The sequence below is a fragment of the Lates calcarifer genome, linkage group LG16_LG22 (assembly GCF_001640805.2).
Source record: "Lates calcarifer isolate ASB-BC8 linkage group LG16_LG22, TLL_Latcal_v3, whole genome shotgun sequence".
Lineage (NCBI taxonomy): Eukaryota > Metazoa > Chordata > Actinopteri > Centropomidae > Lates > Lates calcarifer.
In genome coordinates, this window is record NC_066848.1 from 11,620,022 (window position 1) to 11,635,764 (window position 15,743).

The window sequence follows — 15,743 nt, forward strand, 5'->3', positions numbered from 1 at the left end:
TATCTCATAACTGAGGATCATTTTCATTGGTTTCTGAATCCATGTACACCTGCAAAGCAATGTGAATGTATGAGGAAAGCAGTATATGTTGTGTGTCTCATTAATGAGACAGGATTCGGGACCAATTACTGTTTTCCTTCTGCACAAACTGCACAAAAATGACGAGGAAACAGAAAATGACTAAAGCTTTGCCTTCTGCTTCTCCTTTCGTTACTTGTTTGCATTAGTAGAGACTGGTTTTGTGGAAGAAAAAAAAAAAAAAAAAACAAAGGTTGTCAATATTAATAACGCGATAACGCTCGCGATAAATAATAGCGTGTTTTTTTATTTTTATTTATTTATTTATTTATTTTTTTAACGAACATTAACCATACTACCCACTTCCTCCCATAATCCCAACGCGAGCGTTTACCGCTCGGGGTGAAAGGTTAAAGGCTAACGGAGCTACCGCGACGAGTGAAGAGACATCTACCAGTGTGCTTAACGGAAAATATTCGTTTTAAAAAGTGTCCAGATGGAAGTTCAGATAAAACCAAAGTTGTGTGTACACGGTGCAGCGATGAACTGACTTTCCACCGAAGCACAACGAGTCTGAAGGACCGCACTGAGCAAACTTTGCTGTTATTAGCAAAGATGCTAGCACCGAGACTGGATGTACCCGCGCTCGTCAAACTACACTGGGAGAGTTGTGTCAACAAAACCACAACAACTAAACTAACTAATGCTGCTACAAAATGGACCGCCACAGACTGCAGACACATCAACATTGTTGAGGACCAAGGGCTTCGGGGTGTTATCCTTATCGCATCAGGTGAGCCATCATACTGCTATCTAATCAGTGTATCATTTACTTCCTATTCCAACTCCATGCATGTTTTATATCCACACAAAGTACAAGTAAATACTAGTATCTTAAATTAATCACGATTAATCACAGCTTATTATTGTGATAAACTCGGTGTGAATGTTTAATCAATTAGCTCTAACAAAAAACAACAGAACAAGCACAGATGGAATAAGATTTATTACACGTGCAGCTACAAGGAGGTTTTTCACACGAGAACTAATTTAAACAAGACTTAAAGACATGCAATAAGCTTTTATCTAAACACCTCCAGTCTGTAAAGTTTGCCAACATCAGCGCACTGTGCTGGACTGTAAGTGGAGATCATCAACACTGGTTTGAACTGACCTTTACCTTGTTGTGACAGGGGTGCAGTATGACTGACAGTGTCCCTCAGCATGATTTACCCCCACCCCACAACGCCCTCCATCTCCTCTGTGATGCAGTTGACCCCTTTACAAATCACCCCCAACTTTACACATCTGCTGCCTGTCAGCATCTGCCAGGCGCACTCACCCGTCCCGCCCGTAATGAAAAACTCTCATTACTCGCCTCCACCCAACAGGTATACAGGCCGTTAGGACAATTACTGGGCAATGCCACTGACCTTGTTGTCAGAGAGAGTCAAACAAACACAGAGGTCTAACTGAAAAGAGGGCTGGCAGCAAAACCCACAGGCATGCAGTGAAGAGACTTGGCAAAATGAGGGAAGCTCTGTGCCCGTTAAGGAAGATTGTACTGTATTGATCTATACTGGCACACATCAATGCCAACAGCCTCTGAGAGCAGGTAAAGTAGGAACATCAGTAGCAGCAGAATTCAATACTCTGAGATAACTGCCACTAAATGGTCAGATTAAAAGACAAACACAGAAGTGGTGTTACATGTTAGACAAACTGGATGTTTTGCATGCCGTAGCCCATTAGCCACAAGTTGTACTGACAATTCTCTAGATAATACCATAAATTCTGAGGTTGCTTTAATGTTAACACAGTATGAAAATATGATCAGTTGCAGGTATTGTCTCCATGAACCTCAAATTTAATGCAGTTAAATGCACACTTCATGGTCACGTCAAAAGCACTTGCATGTAGCAAGAAGGAAGAGTATTCATAATAATTCCTGATAGCGAGCGCAGCTGTACTCCCAGACACAGCGGTGCATTGTGCAAAATGCTAATGTATGTATGTAATGCAAACGTGCTCACAGTAACAATGCTAACATTCTGATGTTTAGCAGGCATATTGTTTACTATGTTCACCTTCTTTGTTTGGCTTGTGTCATTAGTTTTGCAGGTGTTTGATCATAAACAAAAGTACTGGACAAATTACAATCCAATCTAAATATGGCACTAAATGAAAAGTTAATGGATCACCAAAGTTATTACAGTTCACCCTGAAGGGGATATGAATATCGGCACCAAATTTCATGGTAATCCATCCAGTAGTTGTCAAGACATTTTGCTTAAAGTCACAAATTTTGTAAACAAATCTTGTAGATGATGAGATAGTTAACTGGAAACATGATTAGTAGTGCTGGTTTTGCTTGAGAAAAAGTCAGGGGATCACCAAAGATAGGATTGATCAGATAACCACCCAGTACATATCTGTCAGGGTCCTTTGTTGCGAAACATTCCCCATCTCCTCTCCTTTCATTTCCTGTCATCTGTCTGCTGTTGGCTCATTAATAAAGGCATAAAATCCCCCCAAAACAAAAAAAACCTTTGAAACTGTTAAACAATAATGGAATCTATAGTTATGGGTCCAAATATGCTAAACTCTTCAGTGATGTTCCTGTATCTCAGAAACCACAATAACTACAAAGTTTAGGAATCTGACACAGAAGATCTAACAGCCTCCCTTTAGTGGTCCACCAGACACTTTCTGGTCCTTTATTTGAATCCTACTTTACAGGAGAGACAGTGGAGGGCTTTAGGGAAAACAATAGACACTACAGTCTGTGAGTAGCACTGTAGCTCATAATGCCACTCCTGCCATTAGACAAATTATCTGACGTTTAGCAGACTGGGTGCAGCCTCCCTGTGAAGTGATGACTTTATTGACCCTGGAGGGGGGTCCTGGATGGAAGTGTGTCTCTTTGGCTCCCTGTGGTGTCCAACAGGGAACACTCCTCCTCTCTGAAATCTTTGCTCTGGCCCGTACAGACTCAGAGCTGAGCCAGCTGCTGTTCCCGCTGTCTGAAGTCTACCTGAGGGCCCCTTTGTCCTCAGGGCTCGTCCCTTTGTCCCGCCAACCCACACAAACAGATGTCCGGCCACTGGGCTTTCTCGTAGGAAGTTGTAAACCTCCAGTGTGCAGCGGGCCCCATTCATATGGAGGGCCTAGAGTAATGGCCGTGCAAGTGCCATACACATGCAAATGCTGACACGCTGACACCCCGTAGGGCCGGCTTTAACAAATGTTTGACTATGTAACTACTGCAGACCATGCCAGTCCACCAGACTATGACTGGCAATGAAACCTCCATGAGTAATCACCCTGAACTGTGTAAGTAACACAGGAAATTGTGTAGGGAGGAATTTGAGAACCCTTTAACAGTGTGTAAACATGATCAGATCCCCCATGTCACTCACACTGGACAGAACTAAAAACAGAGAAATGCTCTGCTTCTGTCTGTTTCAAGCACACACGATGTGGACCTCACAGGCTTAGATGGTAAAATATGTTAATGCACAAACAAGTAAAACAAATCCGTAACACCAAGCTACAGCTGGCAGAGGAAATCGTACATTTTACCAGCCATTTGAGCTTGATTCAAATTCTACAAAAATACAAACGAGTAAACGGAAATAAATGAGAGGAAAAGCATGAAAGCAATTGAGTAAAAGGAAGCCTCAAACAAGCCCTCCTGTGCTGCTGCAGTTACTGGTTTGGCCTTCCAGTATCCAAAATGACTGTCTGTAGCCATCAGGTTTTATCTGTATTGGACACCTGCTGAGAATATTGATCCTGTGCTGGTTTCACCATTTTAGCCATCACCCGGCATCAAGCTTTAAACAACCCTATGTCACTTTATATTGAATACTAATAGCAAAGACGAGGGAGCCGATTGACTGTGAATATAAATCTATCACCCGAGGTGAGAAAACAATCAGCTGTATTCATTGTATGGCTGCAATTTAGCTTTGAATGCTTTAAAGATGCACCTAGAATAGTGATTAATCAAGGATCCCTGAAGTCTGTCCAAAACACACATCCTCATTTAGTTTTCTCTAATAAGCCAGTAGATTTAGCATAGACTGTTATCATACTAGTGGAAGCAAATGGGGTATAAACCATTCTCTTAAAATCAAAAAAGCAACAAACCTTGCCATCCCAGGCATGATTCTCTGTCATTTAACTGTGTGAAAGGTGCTGCAGTGTACTGCAATGCAGTGTAAATGATGCTGGCAAAACTTGGTATATTATTATTTAAAAAATTAATAACAAAAAAAGGAAATTCATATCAGAATAAAAACTGCTGTTATGAATCAGCAAAACAAAAGGGATGGAGTAATATAATCATTGGTACTTCAGACCTTGTACTGTGTACTTTAATGTAAGCTGCCACAGCATCACATGAGTTAATGAAACACAGTATCTTCATAGTACCTGGAAATAATAATCATATGTGTAAATTAACACCTAAATATCACCTGGACACATTATGTAGATATTAAGGTATTTAATTTTCTTTTTCTGTCACTGCCCATCTACTAACATCTGTGCTTACTGATTACTGACAGGTAAATTAAAGAGTGACGTTTTAATGCGTTTATAATTTTTACATTTTAATATGAAAAAAGATATTATTTTTACTGATAGGCAGCGAGGTGCTGCAACAATCCCATAAATAGTCTGCAGTTTATAAGCAGAACGCGTTTGGTTTCGATTTAGAGAAAGTTTTTTTCTGTTTCTCAGGGGACACGAAAATCCCCTCCCTGACAGTGACGCCTCTAAAAGTGTCCAATTTAGGTAGACAGGACGATCTCTGATATGGATCAAGTGCCATCTGTGCCCAATTTACTTTCAGGTCGTGGATTATTGAATTTAATGATATGGGTGATTATCGACGAATGCTTTGAGCCCATTAGGTGGTCGTGTGAAAACACTAATAGTGTTTGTGTCACGTGTCTGGCTGTGGGGGGACAGACGCTTTAAAGAGCGCGCTCCGGTCATCTCATGCACGCTACAAGACTGACAGAGGCAGAGGAGGAGACGTCCACATTTCGAGGGATCATCACAGCCATTCCGGTTTGATGAAGAGTAGAAGACGAGAAGTAGGCAAAACTATGACAAGTTCCTCTCCGCGCGCGTAATTACGCACGTCAGTCATTTTTCCCTCTTTAAAGGTTCTTTCTGTGTGAAGGATGCTGGACCCCAAGGACTGTGGAATGACAATGACGTCAAGTCATAAGATTTCCTTTTCTATAATTGATATATTGGATCCCAACAAATTCAACAGTAAAAGGGTAAACGAACTTTCCACCGGCAAGGAGAAGTTTCCTGCACCAGATGCAGAGGGAACAAGTTTGGAGTCGGACAGCACCGCAGGCGGAGACTCAAGAGTTGAGCGCACGAAAGCAGGTAAAGAAGATTTCAGAATTACTATTCAGCCTATCAATCAAACATTTAAGTGTAATATATTTTTTGTTATTATTTAAAAACATCCAGACTCATTAATAAACTCCTAGGTATATTTATAAATATCGTCAGTTTTAAACACTGTGAAATAAGAGCGCATGAATAAATCTATACAATAAAAACTTTTTGCTGGGTTCAGACTTAACATCGGCAAATGAGACGCTATTTTCTATCAGATTTATTGTCATCTCTGTATGACCTTCCCTTAATTTCCAAGGCTGCGTTTCCTTTCAAAGAAGCCACAAAGGCTTGCTCCCAGAGCCCCAGCGTGTGATTGGCACTGGGACAGGCAGGCCAGATAATTGTTTAAATCGTCCCATTGAGGATGCCTCCGCGCGCTTTGATCGATATCCCATTACTGCATCCTGCATATCTCCCTCCAGCACCTTGCAGGTACAAACTTCACACCCCATCCATGTCTGATCCTAAATATCGTTCGATTAAAACTTCCCTTTAAATAGATGACATTTATCGATCCCCCCCGCAAATATGAAACTCCATTAGCACGTCACGGCTGAGGTGGCGGAGCTGGATTTAGACGGGATTTCTTTCCGCAACATGACATTTGAGGCCGCCGTGCGGTTTATAAATTATTTAAGGATTAGTGACCAAGTCTCTCTTCCCCACCCCACCCCACCCCACCACCTCCTCCCCCTCTGAGTCCTCTGCTCCGTTCCGCTCGAACGACCTCAGGATCCCAATCAAACTCTTCACAGATGTCAACCGTAGGCCTTCAGTGTGCCTTCAAGATGGACAAAGAGGAACATCATTGCACGATGAGGATAAATTTCTCAGATCGGGTGTGGGCCTTCAGCTTTTTAGTTTTGACACCACACTTCCGCCTTCAGGAGCTATCCTCAGCACCGCGGCCAGTTTAGGACATTTGCTATTATAGGCTTTTTGGCTAATTACTTCAAAACAAAACACATAAAAAAGAACAAATGTCTGTCTCTATTTTACTTTATGGAAATGTATCAAAAATACGAATCGCCATTGCCTTTAAGTTGCTGATAACTCTTCTATCAACCCATGTTTTTTTTGTTTTGTTTTTTTAACCTGGAAATGAAATATCAACAGTATTGCCCTTTTTTTATTAACAGGGGATGAGGCAGGTGATGGACACTCTGCAGCCTCCAGTAATCACACAGTTGTCGCTGACCCCCTGCTGCTATCCCCGTCAGCTGATACAGAGCCATATCTCACCGGGGAACAGGACGACGGAGAGTCGACCGTCGCCCTCCAGGTGCCCTCCCCGCACAAGCGTCGGCGTCCGGATCAAGCCTGCGCCAAACCCCGGCGCGCCAGAACGGCGTTCACATACGAGCAACTGGTGGCTCTGGAAAACAAATTCCGCGCGACTCGGTACCTGTCCGTATGCGAGAGACTAAACCTGGCCTTGTCCCTGAGCCTGACCGAAACCCAGGTGAAAATCTGGTTCCAGAACAGGAGGACCAAGTGGAAAAAGCAGAACCCGGGGGCGGACAGCACCCTCCAACCCGGCTCCAACTCCCTCGTCAGCGTCAGTCCGAACCCGGCCACCTGTGGGTCGAGCTCAGCCAGCTTCCACCAAACTTTCCCCAACTTCAGCTCTGGGAACGTGATTTTCCACACTGCCGGTGCTGTTCCGCTTTCCTCCACTGGAGGCCTCCTGCATCCCTTCATGTCCAGTGGATTCGTCCAGCCGACTTATTTTACTCCTCATCTATGAAGGAAACCAAGACTGACATATTGCAGCTGGTTATACTTTTGCAAAAAACATTTTTCCTGGGACAAAATAATACCAGCTGAACTCTTACTGCCCAGAATCATTGTAGCTGTTGCATTAATGCCATATCAAGGGAGGGGGGAAACAGGCACTTGTTTGTACAAGGTGTCTTGTTCCATTAAGACACATTTGAAGGAAACTGAAGTTCGAATATTCTATTGACTCTCTTTCAACGTCATAACAAAAGAACCAAATGCCCAATAAAAGCATTTACAGTGTTCCTTCTGTCAAACGTGCACCACAATGCACTGATTGTCTGTCACTGTCTTTGCTCAAACACAACACAAACATTGTGTATTTAACAGCTCATACAGCATCATTTTCTACATCTGTGTGTTTCTTCCTCTCAGAGGTTTGCACAGCTCATGTCTGTTGCCATTAATACAACATTATCAGTGTAACTTAATAATAATAAAAAAAACATCAGTGTGTGACCCCTGTATGACAAAGTAAAAACATTTCAAATTAGGATACAAGACCTTTTTATATCCCTCTTAACATTAATCTGTCTAAAAGTGACATCAGTGATAGGTTGGTTAATGAAGGTAGATCATGTCCTTGTTAAACGGCCCCTTGGAAATGACTCATGCTGCCATCTCCGGGGCAACAAGACTGAGCTTTTACCAGAAGTAAATCTAGGAAGCTTAGTAATTACTGTGTGACCAGAGACAGATGCCTCTATGGGAGCAAGTCTAATGTTTAAATTCAAACTTTAAAGCAGTGCTATGTTACATTTATATACCAGATGGTAATAGCTAGTTACTTTGTAAAGATTTTGCATACAAAACATACATAACAGGAGTTTATGTAATATGCAGCATTGATGTGATATATGGGTAGCACTTTCTGTTTAAGGGTTAAAGACTGTAACTTTATCAATGGTAAATAAATCAATTACTAATGCTTTATAAATCGGTTATAAATAATTAATAAGCACAACTACATTTAATAAAACTAGTAATAAAACTGAAGCATGACACTTCCAACCACAGACTTGATAGACTATTGAATCCTTACCAAATTATTTCATAAAATGTATAATTGCAGGTAACTGATCAGCTAATATTTTTAACTGCAGTCACGTGACTTATTAGAAAGGAAAAAATCAAAGATTAATTTATTAAAGACCTAAGTGTCCTGCTGGAGGATGATTTCTCACAACCTGGTAACCTCAAATTTGTTCTTGTCCATGGCTTATAACAGATATATTTATAAGTAAAAAGCCATTAATTGCAGCGCACAAACCCTTTATAAAGGGTTCCAATATACTGTATGTATATTAAATAATTTCAGCTAATAAGTAAATTTTGCTACTAATCTATATTTAAACTTCACATTTGACTGCAGTACTTCTGCTTAACATTTTACTCTTCTACTCTTCACTGTACACTGAGTCTACACTCACTTACACACTACAACCACACAGTGTCACCATTTCATTTCTTTCAGCGTAATCTGAGTTTGCAGAATATGGAGACACTACTGTCATAATCACACACTAACTCAGCTTCTGAATTATTTATTGAAATTTAAGTCATTTTATGATCATCAGTCTCGTCTGTTGTCTTTCAAGAAATGACCACCTATGTGTTTATATATGACTTTCTATGGTATTTGTTGTTATTTTAATTTACCATACTGGTCTTATGTGTTTTTAAAATCTTGATTATTCTCTTTGTAATCGTTCATTTCCTGTTGAAATGAAGTTATATTTGAGATATTCATTCATTCCTGCTTTAGTAACAGTGTGTGAGTGAGTGTGTGAGTGAGAAAGGGGAGGGAATGTATGCACGTACAGTATAGATTATTTACAGAAAGAGAAATTAGAAAAACTCTCAGACCTTTATTTAATTCACTGCACCACAGGTGTAATTGACTCTGGGGAATACGCTCTTCTATTACACTTCATTTAGATACTTTTCTGCCTGAGGTGTGCATGACTGATGTAATATATCACACACTGATCTGAAAGAAGCCAGCCAACAGAACAGGACAGACAAAAGAAAGACTTGGTACTACAGCTGTAGCCGGGGTGATGAGTGCAGTCTTTAGAGCAGAGGACTGGTATGGGAGAGCTTCGAACCCGCTGTCAAGCCGGTGTCATTGGTTGACATCTTTCGAGGGAGTGTTGTGCTTTCACCACTTTGATCTACAATACGCCAGTTGAATAAGGGGGCTTCTGTCTATATCTGCAGACAGCGAGTGAGCCGCTGGAGGAAGAGACAGGAGGAGAGCAGGCTGAGAATGGTTGGTCTAGGGCAATTTTCTCCTGACATCAGTTTGACGGTTAGAGGGCTGACAAACATCCTTCAATTAGATAGAATTTTCTCACTGCTGTCAAAACCTGGCCAATGTCAACCTGTCGCTAAGGTTGGTGTTAGTGCAGCTGCAATTTTAGAGTTTTCTGTATTCTTAGTCCCCCCCCAACCCCTTTTCACATATGCACACCTTTGCACATGCTCTCTCTCTCTCTCACACACATGCATTAATAAAAATTTGGTATCCTTCCATTTAGGCTTGTTTGTTCTGACTGGTGCAAATGAATGCCCCCTCCTTTTGGTCCAGTGGTATTTTTCATCCCAACAAGGCCTGGCATGCAGCCGAAGAATTTGACAGTTTTGATCAATACTCTGGGAAATCCGGCGTAAGGAACCCATCCCATATTTTGGCTTGAGGCAACTGTTATACGACAATGTGATGAATAATTTTGTAAGGTATCTGAGGGAGGTCATTTAGGTCTGGGCGAAGAGGGCTCGTGTTTAAAATTCATGCTGGAGAATGCTGTGGGACAAGGTCAGATGTTAATAGTAACAGCGCTATCATGCATGTGTGTGAGTGTGTGTGTGCAGTGTTATGGGGAGAAAATTCCATCTACAGCCCCTGTTGGCTGTACTTATCTTTTGCAAAGAAACGAGTAGGAGGCTTGAATAAATAAAATGGAGCTGAGGATTTCCTGATGTGTGTGTGTGTGTGTGTGTGTGTGTGTGTACTATCTTCAGCCGTTGTGGTCCACAGGGACCGACATCGTTTCCACTGAGGTTCACAGGTCAGATGGGAAGAACGGGTAATGGGGTAGGTGGGTGAAAAGAGATCTAGGAAGAGAGAAAGACAGAGGGTTCAAGGTAGAACATTGTGAGAGTGTGTTATAAGGATACAGTCACACTTAATCTACACGCTGAAAATGGCCAGTTTCTGATTCCCTCTAATAATTTATTAAATAAACACGCATTATATTTGTATCTCTCTTGAAAATTTCCCCCACTCATACATTAATCAGCACATAATCCTTAACTCAGCTACAAGAAAATAGGCTTCCATGCTGATTTAATCCAAGAAAGGTCAAGTGCCTGATTGGTTGCTTATTTGAATTTAATATCTAAACCTTCTTAAACCTGCATTAACATTTACACCTCTTCACCTTATGAAATTGATATGGTGAACTTGTGAGCAAACAGTTGACTATTTACACATCCGGCAGGTACGGAGCAGTGTTGTCATTCATTAGGAATCATGTTTGTGTGAACATGATGAATGTAAAGTCCATTGGTCACTCCTCTTTTAGCTCTGTTTTGGTCTGCACCAGCTCCTGTGGAAATACCTGGCTCTTTAGCCTAACTTTGTTTGCTGTTTGGTGCTGGGTGGATAGTGGGCAGAGGGGTCATCTGAGGTCTTTTCACTGAAAGCAGCTGCCTGTTGAAAATGACACTGATGAGAGCGGTGAGACTGAACCAAAATAGTAGGGGGCATCTTGTTATAATACTCTGTGGGTTTGTAACTGTGAGCTTCCTCTCACATATGAGTCATCATTGCTGCTACTGATGCTAAAAACAAATATGCTAATTATGTAGCATTCTGTACAACATGCATTTTAAATCATAAAACAGGCAGGTACAGCAGGTGTGGAAGTTCATTCTTGGCTTTGGAAACAAGGTCCAAAAGCCAAAAACTGAATTCATTACTCTGTGTCCACTTACTTGCTTTATCCAGAGCTTTCAACTGCACTTCACAGTCTTCCTCCGCAGACAGATTCTTCTCATTAAAACAATAATAAAAACATATAATTTGTCATCGTGACCTTAACCAGTGATCCAACTGAGTAAACTCCATCTGTTGGGGAAGACTGCAGCATTTTCTTTTTTTAATTTCTATCCCTTTCATTTCATATTTAACATCACCCCAAAGTAGGCTTTTTATTATCCAACAATGCTAATCAAAATATAAAAAGACCTAACAAGTATTACAGTTGTGATTTCCCAGAATTGAAGAAGCAATGCAACATTTTAACCACATATCTCTCAGTATCCAGAGCAGCTTTGTAGTGAGGATTCACCAAGTTGGTTTATTTATAAGACACAGTGGCAACAGTTCAGATATTTGCACCTACACACACCACGCTGCTGCTGCATATTCACAACTCTGCCCCCCCCACCAACATCATGCAGTTTCATTTCATTCACAGTGGTGTTCCGAGTGAAGTGTGTGAGCTGTATTCTCCTATTTTGTGAAATTTAATGGTTTTTAGAAAGCACTGATTCTTCTATATGCTGCAGAATAAAGTGCAGCATGCAGTGTAGTGGGTAAGTACATTTAAAAGACACCAGACCTGCTATGGTTTAAAGATTAAAACCTCACTCTGAGCTCGTTATCTCTAATATCTCAACTGTGTATTTTGTTTGGCGAATAAACTTCCTCATTCCAAATCATTGTGGAAGCACACTCCTGAAGACAGTCCCAGTTTTGTTTTGTTTTTTACTCCTAATGTTCACCTGTAGCCAATTCTTTGTTAGCTCTGGCTTTTGTAAATTTCATTACATCTTTACAACTTTAGGAATGAATGGGTGTAAAACAGGAGAATCAAGTGATTTTTGAGGCATATACTGTATGCATATCTCTTAATCTGTTGGGAACATCACTGCCTTGAGCTTTAGGTAACATGCAGGCCAAGAAAAAGAGAGCCACATGAAAGCAAAAAGCCAATCCTTGAGACTTTGCAGATATCCCGCTTTTTTCTTGAATCGTTAGAGTTTTGCTTGACATCTCTCTTAGATGCTTTGTATTTCAACAGCATCCTCCAGCGCAGCAGGGACCCCGGCCTAGGCAGGAGGAGATAAAACTGATTTCTTCAGTGCAGAGCGGCAGTCAGTCGGCAGAAGGAGCCGACTTGTAATGGTCTTTTAATCAGCTGCAGAAAGCGAAAGTCAGGTTGCGATTTGAAAGGGTGGGGGTGGCTGGTTTTGGAGGCGGGGGTCCTCTGAGGTTCAGGGCTTTGACTGTTTGGGTATTTAGACATAAGGAGGTACTGTACCGCTTCATCTCTGGGTCAGCTCAATGACAGGAAGTGGAAGCCATAAAAACTTTAACAGCCCCATTACCAGGAACAAGACTTGCTGAACGTCTTTGCTCAACTGTTTCAATCTGCATGCAGAAGATCTACATTGTGACTGTGACACCGGCTGTTTCCTTTGGTTAAACCCTGTTTAAATCCTCGAAGCTAAAACACAAATTACCCGAATGTCAGGCAGCTACTGTGCTTGAGGAGGAAGAGGATGCCAAATGCTTGACAATCCAAACGCTCCCTTCTGTTTGCCTGCAGTGTGTCATCTATTCAGCTGTCTTCTCCAGCTGTTGTCAGCCATTAGGAAAAAAAATGTAAAGAAATGAAATCTTCAAGTGTAAGTAAGTCTCCTCTTTTCAGTATTCCTAATTAAATCAGAGCTTCTGTTTGCTGAGTCTATTTTGACTGTTTTTTGTCTTTGTGTTTGCCTGAGGGAGTACAGTGTGTTCAGATTTCCAGAGAAAGTCAATATTTTGTCTCAGTCAGACTGGGTTTGCCCTCCCTCATTGATTTGTTCCTTTCATGATGAACAATGTGGTTTTGATAAAAACTATTTCTGTACAGAAGTGCCTCACAAAATGAAAAAGTTCCCAGTGAGAGGCAGAAAATGTAAAGAGGCAAAACAATTAAAGTAGCCCAATGGAGCTACAGCAAGAGCAATTATGATTTAGAGTCAGACTTCAGGCCTAATCTCAATTCAGGGGAAGTATTTGGATATCTTCCCACCTCTGGTTTTTCTCAAGACAGTCCGGAAATGGCATGCCAGTGTATGAGCGATGTCTTGGATAAATCTCTGGCAGGCGATGCCGATTAAGTTTCGCCCCCCCCCTCCTCACAAATCTTTTGATTTTATGTATTTCTAATCCTTGCGCGCAGGCCAACGTAGACACGTTGATGTGATTACAAGACCATTGGCACAGGAGCGAGGCAGTGGATAAAAACTACTTTTCCAAGGAAAAGGATTTACGGTTTGGGAAATGAGAGTAGTGTGATTTAATCTGGAGTAAGATGAGGGGGGATTCCAGATTCCTGAATCAGCTTGCGCTCTGGGCCTGAACTGACAGGAGTGTGTTTCCCATCGACACTCCTAGAAGAGGCTGCTCGTAACTATAAAATCACCCTCCCGTCTGATCAGCTTGGGCGAGTGACAGAGATGTCATAAGTTAAATCTCCTGGTGAATCCACAGTAAGTTGTAGTTCTGTGATAAATTCTGTATGGTTTTCAGCCATGATAAATGTTGAAAATCCAAGTAGAGTCTGAGTATTGATGTACCCTCTGGTCAAAAACAATGCAGCAACAGATAAGAGTCCTGCAGTAATTGGCCAAACTTCCTCTCACTGACAATCTCTGTTCAGTATTCTCTTCAGCTCTCCTCTCCCCGAACGCAGCAGCTTTACCAGATGTGTTGTTTCGCTGATCTGATGCATTCAAAGGTCAGCTGCACTAATAACACAGAAAAGGACAGAGTGCCGTTAATTACAGCCTGTCTCAAAGTCAAAGACCACAGTGCTAGAAGAGAGCTCGTCCTCCCTCGCATACACACACACACATATGCACACACACATAATCATTAGAGGACATTATCTCGCAACGGCTGCTGAGTGAACTAATGGCAGTCTAATGAACTCTTTTGCTGCTGTTAGATTTGGAGAAGAGATGCAACAGTCTGTCTGCCTCTCACGCACAGATTCTGCCGAGCACCATTTCTCAGTCAGAAGTTAAAGAGACATAAGCCTCTCTGTACTGATGAAATCCTGATGTCTCTGTGCTGGCTGGTAAACACTCCAAGAAGAGTTGACATCTATATATTTGACTCAGAAACGTAATGACGGAAAGGTAGAATTGGAGGCAGCGTGCAGATTTTCAGCTTCTTTTTTTTTTTTTTTTTTTTAATGAGCCTTGCTTTCCCTGAAGGATCTCCGATAACAGTATAAAAAAAGACTTTTTTACTTTGTGGAGTTTTTTCTAGGCCTTTGAAGGAAGTGTCAACTTTCCACAGATGACAGAGGAAGCTTGCGTTGTGCGCCTGTGTTGTGAGCTTGTGGTGTAATTTGGTAGATTCCATAGTGCTGAGGAATAGTTTTCTTTAAGGGAGGCTGTTTGAACAACAATTCAAACAGCCACAAAGAGAATGAAATGCCATGATACCTAATTTAAAGTTAGTGAGCAACATTATCATTCATTAGTCATCATGTTTGGGTTCACTTTTTTGAATGAAATGTCTAACATTCCTCCTCTTTTAGCTCCATTTTTGGTCTCTACCAACCCCTGAGGGAAATGTCTGGCTCTTTTGCTGCCAAATGTTCCACTATGTTCACCAGCTAATTGTCAGTGTTGTCTGCTGTTTAATGCTGAGCAGGTACTGTGGGTTTTTAGGGCTGCCTGCTGTAGCTGAAAACAAGATGAAACTCAACATAAATGGCAAACCATTCAGTAGTTTCACTCTAATAATCCCTGGAGTGATAACATCATTGCATAGTGTGTATGAACAATCAACATAAACCACACACATCTGATACATTCAAGCCGATCAAAGCTTGATTCAGGTTACTCTGCAAGGAAATCTATCTGTAAGACTCCATTCATACACGCAGCTTGTGCATCTCTGTGAGATGTGAATAAATTGCAATCAGTTAAACAGGAATTAACAGCAATTAGACTCGGAGTCTCATGCATATGGATATGCTCTAAACGGGAGGCAGTTTATTCAAATGAGACTTTATCTTCATAGAGCAGCGTCAGTTTCCCAGGGCAGGCTCTTTCACTTGTCAGAAATGAACCATCTCACCTCTTTAAAGTTGCAACCATTGGGAGCACCAAAGATGAACATCATGGCAGCCCCCGACATTTCATTTCGCTTCCCTCATTCCTTGTCTGTTTATTCCCCCACGAGAAGCAGACGTCATGACGAATGGCGGGGAAGCTGGCTCTCGACAACAGAATTAATTTCCTTCCTGTAAAGAGGAGAAAACGCGTCAGTAATGTGAGAGGCCTCTATCTTGTGTGACGCACAGCAAACTGAAAGGATTTAATTTCATCATGATAGTTTTTTTCTTAAAAAAAACTGTTTATAGTCATAAAAACTGGAGTTGGCAATGCACTTTACATTTTTTTGGACATTTTTTTTTTGTTTGTTTGTTTTTTTTTGTCTTTTT

The 15,743-nt window shown here is 41.4% G+C and overlaps 1 protein-coding gene across 2 annotated transcripts; it reads left to right on the forward strand.

The window, feature by feature from the left end:
- Positions 1-422: 422 nt before the first annotated feature.
- On the forward strand, positions 423-8,083 carry nkx1.2la (NK1 transcription factor related 2-like,a). Of its 2 annotated transcripts, none has more exons than XM_018696824.2 (2): positions 423-811; positions 6,588-8,083. In XM_018696824.2, exons 1-2 carry the CDS (start codon positions 634-636, stop codon positions 7,193-7,195), a joined length of 786 nt encoding a protein of 261 aa, XP_018552340.1. In that variant the 5' UTR covers positions 423-633; the 3' UTR covers positions 7,196-8,083. The 2 variants fall into 2 exon arrangements, with proteins under 2 accessions (XP_018552340.1, XP_018552337.1); XM_018696821.2 differs by lacking the exon at positions 423-811 and adding an exon at positions 4,735-5,430.
- The last annotated feature ends 7,660 nt before the right edge of the window (positions 8,084-15,743 follow it).